Source organism: Takifugu rubripes, chromosome 4 (genome assembly GCF_901000725.2).
Source record: "Takifugu rubripes chromosome 4, fTakRub1.2, whole genome shotgun sequence".
Taxonomy (NCBI): Eukaryota; Metazoa; Chordata; class Actinopteri; order Tetraodontiformes; family Tetraodontidae; genus Takifugu; species Takifugu rubripes.
This window is the reverse complement of record NC_042288.1, coordinates 11,138,129-11,149,622: the sequence shown is the minus strand read 5'-3', so window position 1 is coordinate 11,149,622 and position 11,494 is coordinate 11,138,129. Positions and strand designations below refer to the sequence as shown.

Genomic DNA, 11,494 nt, shown 5'->3' with positions numbered 1-11,494 from the left:
ATACAAAAAGCTACATTTCACAAGCTGATTTGCAACTTGGCCACGTAAAACAAATCCATCACTGAATCTGTCAGAGAATTCAAATATAACCAGCTACCTTGCAGGACATTAACCTTTAAAAATCTGAGTTAGATCTGAGATATGGCGCTCAACTACATCCTCTCCTCTCCTCTCCTCTCCTCTCCTCTCCTCTCCTCTCCTCTCCTCTCCTCTCCTCTCCTCTCCTCTCCTCTCCTCTCCTCTCCTCTCCTCTCCAGGAAACTTATATCATGGCAACTGTAGTAATAATCCAAGGACTGCACGTTTGTCAACAACGTTTTTGTTCAAACATTTTGGGCTTAGCAGGTTTTTTTATTACAGTTCGTGGAGGCTTTATCTTGTTAATCTAATTTTGACTTAAATTAGTTAGATCAATGCCTACAAACTAAAAAAGTAAAACAACACCAGCATGAATGATTACTATTTCATTCCAATCACTCCCAATTAATATGTCTAATGATTACATATTACACAAGATATGTATCACGGAATTAATTGCCTTTGTACAAACATATTGTGTCCAATAATTTTTCTCATAATCAAGGAGAATTTTAATAATAAAATAACGACTTGTCTTTCGTCTTTTATTATTGTTTGTGTTCGTGTGTCAGAGCTTGTTTTTTCCGGTTTTGCTGCGTCGACTTTTGATGACGTTGTTTTTACGCGGTTGAATTACGCATTTACAACGCGACAACAAGGGTCCGAGGCGGATTTCGGCCCCCGGTTTTATTTTATTCTCATTCAGCCAGTAACTCGTATGCCCTTTGCATTCCCCTGTGTCTCTTTTTCGGATGGAGTATGGAAAGGAAAGAGTTGTGGCGTTAGTGGACATGGACTGCTTTTACGTTCAGGTGGAACAGAGGCTCAATCCCGCTTTGAAAAACACTCCATGTGTTGTGGCTCAATACAAGACATGGAAAGGCGGCGGGTGAGTCTCTGAGGCGAAGATATCTTGACTGGGTGGGTTTTATAAAGCAAGTCCCGGCGTTTTTGTAAGTCTTTCTTGGGACAGCATCGCAGCTGAATCCAGCACATAGAGCCGTACAGGTGATCACGGTACACCGTTAGTAAGCAGCCTGGTTGGAGTAAGACATATCACATATCCAACAGGACTCGAAGGTTTTAGTCCAAACAGTCCGATTGTCTCTGCAGTACACTTTGGTTTTTACCCTCTGATGCCGAAAATTTACAACAGATCTGCTCAGACTCACCTCCCAGATTACTCAAATAATATAACACTTATTTAAAATATGTATTTGGTTTTACTATTTACGAATTATTCTAGTGCTGGTTAAAAAAAAGGGGGGGGTGGGGGTGGCTGGGATAGTTTAAACTGGTTTGTAACATACTCTTTCTCCACAGAATTATAGCTGTGAGCTACGAGGCCAGGGCCCACGGTGTCACCAGAAACATGTGGGTGGATGACGCAAAGAAACTGTGCCCTGATCTGCAAGTGGCGCGGGTACGTGAGTCTCACGGCAAGGCTGATCTCACCTTGTAAGTGCTGCTGTACAGGGAGGCTGTTACAATTGTTTCTTACTTGGGATCTTACAGAATCGTTAACCTTGTCCCCATTTTAGCTACAGAGAGGCAAGCGTGGAGGTGATCGAGGTGATGTCTCGCTTTGCTGTGATCGAAAGGGCCAGCATCGACGAGGCCTACATGGACCTGACAGCCGCTGTCCAGCAACGGCTGAAAAACCTGAACGATTCACCAATTGATGCTCATCTGCTAAAAGCGACGTACATTCAGGGGTACCCCCAAACCCCCCCAGAGCGGCCGGCAGCTGCGGAAGATGTTGCTTTTGATAAAGGTATTCTGAAACCAACGTTGGGATACGCTGCTGATTAAAAGGAACTAATATTTCTCCTTGCAATGTCATGCTTAGAGGAGCAGAGATCTCGAGGTGTTCAGCAGTGGCTGGCGATGTTGCCCCTCCCCGCGGTGGGAGAGCAGAGCTCTGCAGAGCTGCAGCTGACCGTAGGAGCGCTCATTGTGGAAGAAATGCGGGCGGCCGTGGAAAAACACACAGGGTTCCAGTGTTCGGCTGGAATATCGCATAATAAAGTAGGAATATCTCTAGCTTTACTCTCACCAACACAACAGTTAATCCCTCCGAATCAAAAACCATCCTATTGTTGTCAGTAAATGCCCTCGAGAAAAGTTAGAGGCAAATATTTTAATTTAAGGTAAAAAATTAATTAATTTTCCCCTTTAACCTTGTGTTATACATAGTTTACGCCATCTTTGACTCGGTTGAGGAGACGGCTTGATCTGAAAACTATATAATTTGCTTAAATAGCTTGTGCGAATCTCAAGCAGATTTTGTGTTACTATGGCGATACATTCTTGTCTGTTTGCACCAGGTGTTGGCTAAACTAGCCTGTGGCCTGAACAAACCTAACCGTCAAACCCTTCTGCCTTTGGATTCGGTTGGGGACCTTTTTAGCTCACTACCCGTAGGCAAGATGTGAGTTCGATGTCACGGTCCATTAGTCTTCACAAACACACACTAGAATTTGGACATATGGACAGTATATAAGATAACCATACACTGTTGCTTATTTAATTCATGCAGACGTAACCTCGGCGGTAAGCTGGGCGCCTCCATTACAGAAACCCTGGGAGTAGAGAACATGGGGGAGCTGACCCGCTTCTCCCTGGCCCAGTTGGGACAGCACTTTGGTGAAAAGACAGGGTAAGGCAGGAGATGTGCTGTAGATATTTGGAGAGGTAGGATAAATTTGCAGGTAAATTTATACCTCCCCATGAATGGCCCTGTGTTGCAGCCAGTGGCTCTACGATTTATGCAGAGGCATTGACTTTGAAGCGGTGAAGCCCCGGCAACTTCCCAAGTCCATTGGCTGTAGTAAGAACTTCCCAGGAAAAACCTCGCTGGCCACAAAGGAGCAGGTACCGACCAGTGGGTTGTCATACATTCACTGGGAAACTCAAATGGAAATGTGGTCCGCGTGTTCCCTTTAGTCTCATCAGATGTAACATGAAGACATGTTTCTGTTTGTGAAACCTCTGTGTAGGTACAGTATTGGCTTCATCAACTGGCACTGGAGCTGGAGGAGCGGCTGACCAAAGACCGAGAAGTGGTGAGGACAAAAACTGGTTTTGGCTCCTTTGTTGTCAGCACTAAATCAATTCCATTGATACTTTCGGTACACAGCTTGGTTTCACATCGGTTCTTGTTGGTTCTCCTCGCTAGAATGGACGAGTTGCCAAGCTGTTGACTGTCGGCGTACGTCAGCTCGGGGACAAGAGAGCAAACAGCTTCTCCCGCTGCTGCGCTTTAGTGCGCTATGAAGCACCCAAACTAGCCACGGACAGCTTCGCCATCATCAGGAGTCTCAACACAGCCGGAGCGCACCAGGAAACATGGTAATTTATTGTAAATCCCCATAAATAACTTCTGTGTGATTCTTAACAGTCATTTTTCTTCCAGGACTCCACCCTTGGCAATGTTGCACCTTTCAGCGAGCAAGTTTAGTGACGCTCCGTCCGCAGGCGGGATTGCTGGCTTCCTTTCCAGTGATGTCACAACCCAGAACGTTTCCTCCGCCAGACCCTCTGCCATGCAGTCCCACACCACCTCGAAAAGGGATTCCTCGGGCAAACAACCCGGCACCATCCAGTCCTTCTTTCAAAAGGCATCAGACAACAGAAAGCTACTTCAGAAAGACCAAGACATCAAAACTCTCACCTCGTCCAATCAGAGACCCGGTTCAACTGATTTTCAGTCGGAGCCAGACAGTTCCCTGGTTTCGGCCAACGCACCTAATATTCCCCCTGGAACTGAATCAGCATCCCTCAGTTCAGGCTTTTCATCTTTCTTCCAGAAGACCATTGAAAAGAGCGCACAAGCCCCTAAACCACACGGTCCTGATATGGAAGTCTGTAAAGACGCTGTGGCGGTCGCAACCCTTAACTCAAAGCTTGAAAATGTTCCGTCACCAGACGAGGAACTCGGAACAAACGCGGACATCGATGCAGACGTCAGTGCCTTTGCCCCCAGTGTCTCCAGCGAAGACCTGGTAAGCTGCGAACGTTGTGGCCAGGAGGTGTCGGTCTGGGAAATGCCTGAACACAATGACTATCACTTCGCCCTGGACCTCCAGAACTCTCTGACTTCCCCAGTGCATTCAGCAGCGCTCGCGGTCTCTTCTCCTCCGACTCCTCACAGAGGAGCCACGGGCGCTGCTCAGTCCTGCCAACGCAAAACCAAATCCAAGGCTCAGCCAGGACCCCAGCCAAAAAGGCAGCGCTCCCAGGGTGGAGGACTGGGAACGCTGGATTCTTTTTTTAAGAAGAGCTGAAAAAACTGCATTTTATGATCGTAAACCACAATCATACAAAATCAAATTACATAAATACTTGCATTTTTCAGCTACTTGCAAATGGAAAGATTTTCTCTCTTTTTTATTTATGCACATAATACACAAACTGATTCTGTACATAAATATTGCATCTCCCTCATAGAATGTCTGAATATCATTGTGATTGAAAGAAAAAGATCAAGGCAGAAACAGTTGAAAAGTGTAAAATCTATAAAACAGCCAAAGGCAAAGATGTGTGTAGTTAGTAACCAAGTATAGTAACTGCAATTTACAACTGCAGTGAACACAGACTGTATGGGTGAACAGGAAAAAATCATTTTCAAACATCTCATCTCATCATGTGAAATGAGCCCCTAAACCAAGACTGTTTAATAGCAAAGCACCACTTTTTTCTTTTGTCAAAACTTTGGAGTGTAATGGAATGCTACGCTAACAGTAGCAGCCCCAGGCACTGTGTTAAAAGCATTTCAAGTCAGTGACCTCTTCACTCTTCCTATCCCTGACAAAAACAACAGCCTACTGAACGCTGCAGCATCGGGAAGAAGCTCGACATACTGCAGAATCCATAATAAATCGCCGTCTCCACCTCTTTGGTAGAAACGTCCCCGTCACTGTGTCCCTTAATACGTTCCCATACCATGATTCTGTGAGTGGAATGCTGACCTGAGCAACTAAAGCACTTAAAAAGTAGGCAGCAAGATCACAACACCCTTGCTGCTGTCCTGTGAGGCAATATTGTGAATAAAAAAAAGACTTTCCATCAACCTGTGATGTAACAATACCTGTTACGGTGATGGCCAGTGAGGATTAGTTTGGCATAAATCGTCTTACTCTGCATAAATTCTTTAATCTCTTAAATGCCCCTGACAGCAGCATAGCTCTGAGGTTTAGCTTGTATACCAGCTGTGCCTGAGAACCACGTGAAGCCGTTTCACCGGCTGATTGTTCTGACGAGGGTCTGATTACAGGATCAGATGATTATGTGTCAGTTAGGCACTCGGTTGATGACTCAGGAATGCTGATGTGAGCTGATGATGGACAACGTTTTGGGCGGTTCAGGCTGGAATTCTGATGCTCATGCATCATCAAAAGCCTCCTAAAGCAACACTGGTGTTCGTGTCAGTGCTCGTGTTTGTGTTGCTTTCATCAAAGGACTAATTCAGGAGTGCATTTGGTATAAAATCATTAGTAAGAAAGCGACTCGCACCTTGTAGAACTGTGTTGAAGGCTTCTAGTGTGTCGAATGATCACTTTGGTGCTGCTAAGAGGAAGTATTGAACTGAGCTATGAAAAAAACCTTCTCACATCTGAGCACCAGAAATCAGGTGGGTGCTTTAGAAACTAAAATCTTTGCTTGCAGCACCTTATTTCTGTCTTTGGGACGGTGTGGTCTGTTCTAAGATATAAATATAGTTATTGTTCCTCATCCCTCATCTGATACTGGGTGATTGGCTGCAACATGGTAACATGGCCGATTCCTTTGGTTAAGCCCTCTCTGAAGAGCACCTTGGCCCCCACCTTCAGGTATTCTGGGTGCTTGATGAACTTAAAGAGCACCACGGCTTTCTCCCCGGTCCTCAGTTCCTCCTGTGTCAACCAGACAACACAAACGCAAGATTCAGAAGCAGAGGAACAGTCTCAGAGAAGCAATTGTAGCAAATGTGGTACCGACCGTGTCATACACAGCTTCCACCGTGGCCGTTTGTCTCACGTTGCGTATGTGCACGGTCACCTGGAAACCCTTGTGAAAGGTCTTTGCGTGAAAGAGCAGCACGATCTCGGCCTCAAACCTCCAGCAGATGGTGGGGTTCATCTCTGGGCTCACCATCACCATCCCCTGCAGGGGACAAACAGGCCGTACAAATGACGCGGAGGACAACCTCCCGATCTGGTGCAAATATTAGGAGACTCCAAACAGTCCCCACCTTGCGCAGCAGTGACCGGTCAAAGTTGCCCAGGGCAAGTGTTGCAGCCTGGCCGGCCCTGAGCACCCGACACGCTGAGCGATTCCTTTGGATGCTCCCGATGGACAGCTTGTGGAACTGTCCAGAGTCGGTGGGCCCAACTACAAGAGGGTCCCCCTCACGACAAATACCACTACACATTTGGAAGGAATGATGGTCAATCCTCAACGGAAACCAAAGAAAAACAGTAAATGACATATTCTAACTCGATTACCTGTACAGAGTACCTCCCACTACTGTCCCCACGCCTGGCACTGAATAGATCTCATCCACCTATAATGGAAGGATATCAAAATCACATCTTTTTGACATTTATTTCTGCTTCATCTGCTGTTGGGGACCTGCCTGAAACTCAGTGAGCTGCTCCATGAGCTCCTCCTGCTCTTTACTGTTGCTGAGAGGAGGGATGACATTTAAGAAGACCTTCAGGAGGTCGAGGCTCTCTCCGGACACACTCGATAGGGTGAAAATAGGTGTGATGCTGTCAGGGGGAACACAATCCCGATTCAGGGCATGTGTCTTTGAATGTTCTAGGGATGTTAAAGTGGGACATAGATGTCATACTTGGGTGACTGGACGAACTGCTGCACCGCTGTGACGGCGTCGTCTTTACTGCCTATGACCATGGGCACCTTGTTGCAGCCTGGTTGCTTCAAGACACGTTCCAGCTGCCTAACAGTGCGCTCCACGGTGGCGCGAGTACAGAGGTCCACCTTGCTGATAACAATGAAGATGGGCACCTTCAGGGCCATGGCCAGGCCGAGGTGCTCCCTCGTCGTACCGGCTGGTGGCAGAAGAGGAGAGAAAGATTGATTTGAGTTTAGTCGGAGAATGTTTAGAAACTGTATCTTGCGGCAGCTCAGTCTGGCTCATAACACAAAGATAAAGGACCCCTGCTGCTGTGGCCGAAGATAGCAGCACGGGTAGATGTTAATGTGAGTCCGAGGGTCCTCAGCCCATGTGTGCAGTAGTGATAAGACCAGGTAGAATTCACCATAATGTATGACTGTTACTGTCATCAGGGAAAGAAGGTGATTCTGGTAATTATATCATTGTTATTGCTTTGGCCGTCCTGAATGCCAAGAACATGCTTATTTTGTGCTTTAAAGGCATGAACACAGGTCATGGAGATCCAATTTCTCCATAAGCAATGCTTGCAGATTAAAAAGACCCACAACACATATTTACGGCTGCATCCAAACAGGTCCCCCCTTTAAAGAAACATTGGGTTAATAGCTGTGCTATTTTTAGCTCACCCAAGGCACTTTCTTATCTTAATTGGAGTCAACAAAATACTGAAGCAGATTATTCTCCATGCACGTCATCAACCGGTCCAGACCAACTCATAGATGAAACCTGAGACCATCGTGTCTCCCGCCTTGTTTCATAATTAAACATGTTCTTCTTGGGTTACAGACTGTATCTGTTACGGAGAACCAATCAGCCCGAAGTCTTGACCCTATTTGTCCCACTATGCTCTACTTTAAGGTCTAGAACTGATGTCTAAAGGCCTCGTGGATTGGAGTAGTAATAGTAATAGTAATTATGATGCACTGGGACACGTCAGGATGGCCACACAGTCTGTGGAGCATGGGTTCAAGTCCCACTTCTGAAATACATTAAGCTTTTTTTTAACTGCGTAATTGTGGACTTGTTAGAACAACTGACATTCAACTATTGTAATGGAATAAGAACTCACATTGCTAAAAAGTTGCCTTTTTTATTTCAAATGCATCTTTGTTGCTGCAGATGTTGAATGTTTAAAACATCACCAAAGTGGGATTTAAACCCTTAGTTTCAGATGATTGAAAGAACACGTCTTACACTGTTGGCCATCCTGACAGCCTGCAATAATGGATTGAGATGCCAAGAACTCGGCATCAAGTGCTCGTAACTTCTGGCAGCTGTGTTATGGTTTCAAAAGTACCATCCGTGGCTCAATGGGCTGTGACAGAAGGGGTGACATTCCAACTATTTTTAAACTAGCAGTGGCAGGTCAAGACGAAGGGTAAATTGGTTGTGGCAGGCTGTTATATAACCTCAAATATCAAATGTCTTTTAAGTCTGGAGCCAGGCCTGGTTTACACACACACCCACACACACACCCACAAGCACTGCCATTCAAGGCACAAGAGAGACACCAGTATGCTGTAACTAATAGACACTGATGATATTTTCTTAATTTAGCCAATTAATACTCACCAATACCAGTATTTGCACTGACAACAAGCATGGCAAAATCTGGACAGTAGCTGGTAAGGCCAAAGATGGTGGTCTTCAAGTACTTGTGGTGACCTGCCAGATCTATGAATGTGATCATTTTAGAGGCACTCTCACAGATCTCCTCTGCTGTCCGAGATTCACTGTAATTGATGACCTACAGGAAGGAGCAAGAACCCAGGGATGTTACTGTTCCTGCACTTGTGTTAACTCAGCTCTATTCCTCCTGTATTTTCTCACTTCTCCTTTAGTGTTGAAACCAAGGATCTCGAAGCTGATGCTCGATGTGCGCCCAGTCTGGATTTCATGCAAATGTCTGAAGAGGTTGAGTCTCGCTCTTCCCCGTCCATTGTCCAGCTCACCTTGTGTCAAAACACCTAACAGAGTGGACTTGCCAGAGTCCACATTACCCAGGACAGCCACTCGCAGGTCCAGGAACTGGAGGGGGGAAAGAACACAGATGAAGAACAAAAGACATGCCTGGAAGGGGAACATATTAATAAGACTCTCACTAACCTGCTGGTCATCTGGCACTTTCCGTATGAGGACCTCAGCAATCTTACGAGACACATCAAAATCATAATCCACCTGCTGCTCTCTTAGAACAGTGATGTCGGCTCCAACTCTGTCCGCAATGACAGAAAACCAGTTTAAACAATTTAAAGACTGCTTCTACAACAGGCCTATCAGGCTCTGGACTTACTTCTTAGCCAGCAAGTGTAGTGTCTTCAGCGAGGCTCTCAACTCTTCGTCCGAGAGCCCGACCAGCATCCCATTGTCCTCGACGCCTATTTGATAGACAGCTTCACCTCCACCTTCCTGCAATCGCCATTTCATTTGCGTCGCCAGATGCTCGAAACGGTACTGCGTAGGATTCACCAGCTTCAGCTTGAAAGGAGAACATCTTGTCAGGCGCCAGACAATTCAAATAAGCAGGCCTTTATAACTTTAGCAGCTGTTTAGCTTACCTTGTACTCTATATTTCCCTCTTCAGCCTGAGAGAGGAGGAGAGAAGAAGGGTAAATAGACAGAGACGGAACAGGAACCCTTATCAGCCTGCCCAACAGTGTGATAAGAGCTTATTGATTTCTCAAAGGTACAAAAATGCAGTATGGCCAGATGTGACACCTGCGCACTACTGGGAAAAACTGAGACGTTACATGTTTTTAAAAGAAAGATGTTTTGCACTTTAAACTGATATGGAACCAAGGTGAAACTTGGATGAGGACATTTAAAGCATACTAACATTTAGGGCTGTCTAGCACTGTTCTGGAGATATGTTGGGTCTTGTTCCATTTTTATTACGCCTCCAGTAACTGTTTACAACAATCAACTCTCCAGATTTAGCTGGAAAAGTTGATAATCCCAACAATAAAGCTAGTATTCCTTGACTTTGACACCCCCCCCCCCCCCCCCCCCCTCGTATTTATAAACACAGCTGTTCGTCCTCCGCTAGCTAGTCCATTAGCGTACTAGCCCGGGAGGTGAACTATGAGTTCCGTTCCTCATTTGGCTCTATTTTACGAAGGTACAGAGAACATTGTGAGAATGTAGCTGTCACAATGTTAAAATAGCTAATGCTGTTCCCCAACTTCGGCAAAAGCGGTTTACTTTAAAAAATAGCTACGTGTCACCATGAAGCCGGACCAATGAATGCAGCCTGGAGGATAGCAACGCCGGGATGCTATTACGGAATGTTACTATTACCAATTAAAGTCCCTTTTAGTATTAATGAGCTCTCATATGAGCTGCAAATACAATTTTAATCAGCTTCTCAATTAAGTCTTACCTCAGGAGGTAGGTATGGGGTGTTATTGCTTGGTTTGAAGTGACGAGAGAGGCGACTCTTGGACTTCTTGCTCTTTAAAGAAGCCTTTTTCGAGGGTGCCCCAGAGCCATTTCCCGACTTTCCGTTTGCTGTAGCACCTTGAGAGCCGGAGCCGTGTCCATTTCCTGAACAAAATAAGTCCAAAACCCGCGCATCCATCAGCTACTTTAGGACCGAATTTGACTTCTTGCCTCGCCACCACCTGGTTAAATCCAGCTATGACTTTGAACGTAATTCCCCCCCAAAGTCACGATTCATTTACTACTCTTCGGATTCAAAACGGGGTTAAAAAGAGGATTATAATAACAACAACTGCACAATAACAACAGTACCGTCCCAGAATGCAGTTTTGAGTTTGCAAGGGAGCCTACGTCAGCGCTGCGCACCACAATGAGTGTGGTTGTTTTTGTGACATTGACAACGCAGGCGGGCGGTTCCGTTCCACACCACTAGACTTTAAACTCCGCTCGCTGAGATCCACACAGGTTACTCACGCAAACGTCTTTTTTTTTTTTTTTTTTTTTTTTTTTTTTTTTTTTCTACAGCGCTTTGCATCAGCTCAAAAAGTGAAACTGTTGAAATACAGTTTATTGTTTTTTAAAAATAGAAAAAAAAGAACTTGGAGAGAACAGATCTGCTCCGAGCAGGTGATTTCCGCACATATTGCGAGTTAAAGCCGTAGTATACATATATACACACACACACACACACACACACACACACACACACACACACACACACACACACACACTCACATATATAGGCAATAGAAATATAAAAAGGAAGTGGTTGTTCAAGTTTATATAACATCTAATCTACTTGATCTGTGGCTGCTCACAGAACCATCACAAAAATGTAATCAGCTCTTCCTTGGTACAATATCAACGTTTACTGAAAATGTAAATAAAATCCATTGATCACCATTTGAGTTATTTTGCTAAAAGGCAAATAATTACAGGCTGTGACTTAAACCCCCTGGTGGATGTAATACAAGATTACAAAATGCTGCTGCAATGAACTTAAGGATGGTTTGTGCTTCAAAGCCATTTGACTGGTAGTAACAAAATAATAACACCGACGGCAACAGTGATATGAGA

General features: G+C 45.2%; 2 protein-coding genes across 3 annotated transcripts; one reads left to right on the top strand and one right to left on the bottom strand.

Moving 5' to 3' along the window:
- The first annotated feature begins 714 nt into the window (after positions 1-714).
- Positions 715-4,452, top strand: polh (polymerase (DNA directed), eta). 2 transcript variants are annotated; one of them, XM_011603264.2, is made up of 10 exons: positions 715-967; positions 1,402-1,536; positions 1,620-1,852; positions 1,928-2,106; positions 2,406-2,509; positions 2,618-2,737; positions 2,829-2,952; positions 3,078-3,143; positions 3,257-3,429; positions 3,494-4,452. In XM_011603264.2, the coding sequence occupies exons 1-10, from the start codon at positions 831-833 to the stop codon at positions 4,362-4,364; spliced, it is 2,142 nt and encodes a 713-aa protein (XP_011601566.2). In that variant the 5' UTR covers positions 715-830; the 3' UTR covers positions 4,365-4,452. The 2 variants fall into 2 exon arrangements, with proteins under 2 accessions (XP_011601566.2, XP_011601567.2); XM_011603265.2 differs by having other exon boundaries at positions 863-999.
- On the bottom strand, positions 4,452-10,778 carry gtpbp2a (GTP binding protein 2a). Its single transcript, XM_003963995.3, has 12 exons — positions 10,359-10,778; positions 9,538-9,564; positions 9,273-9,457; positions 9,086-9,194; positions 8,810-9,007; positions 8,552-8,726; positions 6,914-7,133; positions 6,695-6,830; positions 6,564-6,622; positions 6,311-6,482; positions 6,058-6,222; positions 4,452-5,972 (listed from the first exon to the last, which is right to left on the bottom strand). Exons 1-12 carry the CDS (start codon positions 10,554-10,556, stop codon positions 5,799-5,801), a joined length of 1,818 nt encoding a protein of 605 aa, XP_003964044.1. The 5' UTR covers positions 10,557-10,778; the 3' UTR covers positions 4,452-5,798.
- Between the last annotated feature and the right edge of the window lie 716 nt (positions 10,779-11,494).

Bases quoted from the DNA above. Each gene is read 5' to 3' on its own strand.
- polh (XM_011603264.2), top strand. From the start codon at position 831: ATGGAGTATGGAAAGGAAAGAGTTGTGGCGTTAGTGGACATGGACTGC. The intron at 1,537-1,619 runs GTAAGTGCTGCT...TCCCCATTTTAG, and splicing joins GGCAAGGCTGATCTCACCTT to CTACAGAGAGGCAAGCGTGG. The intron at 2,510-2,617 runs GTGAGTTCGATG...TAATTCATGCAG, and splicing joins TCACTACCCGTAGGCAAGAT to ACGTAACCTCGGCGGTAAGC.
- gtpbp2a (XM_003963995.3), bottom strand. From the start codon at position 10,556: ATGGATGCGCGGGTTTTGGACTTATTTTGTTCAGGAAATGGACACGGC. The intron at 9,195-9,272 runs GTAAGTCCAGAG...CATTGCGGACAG, and splicing joins CTACACTTGCTGGCTAAGAA to AGTTGGAGCCGACATCACTG. The intron at 6,831-6,913 runs GTATGACATCTA...TCCCCCTGACAG, and splicing joins CAGTTCGTCCAGTCACCCAA to CATCACACCTATTTTCACCC.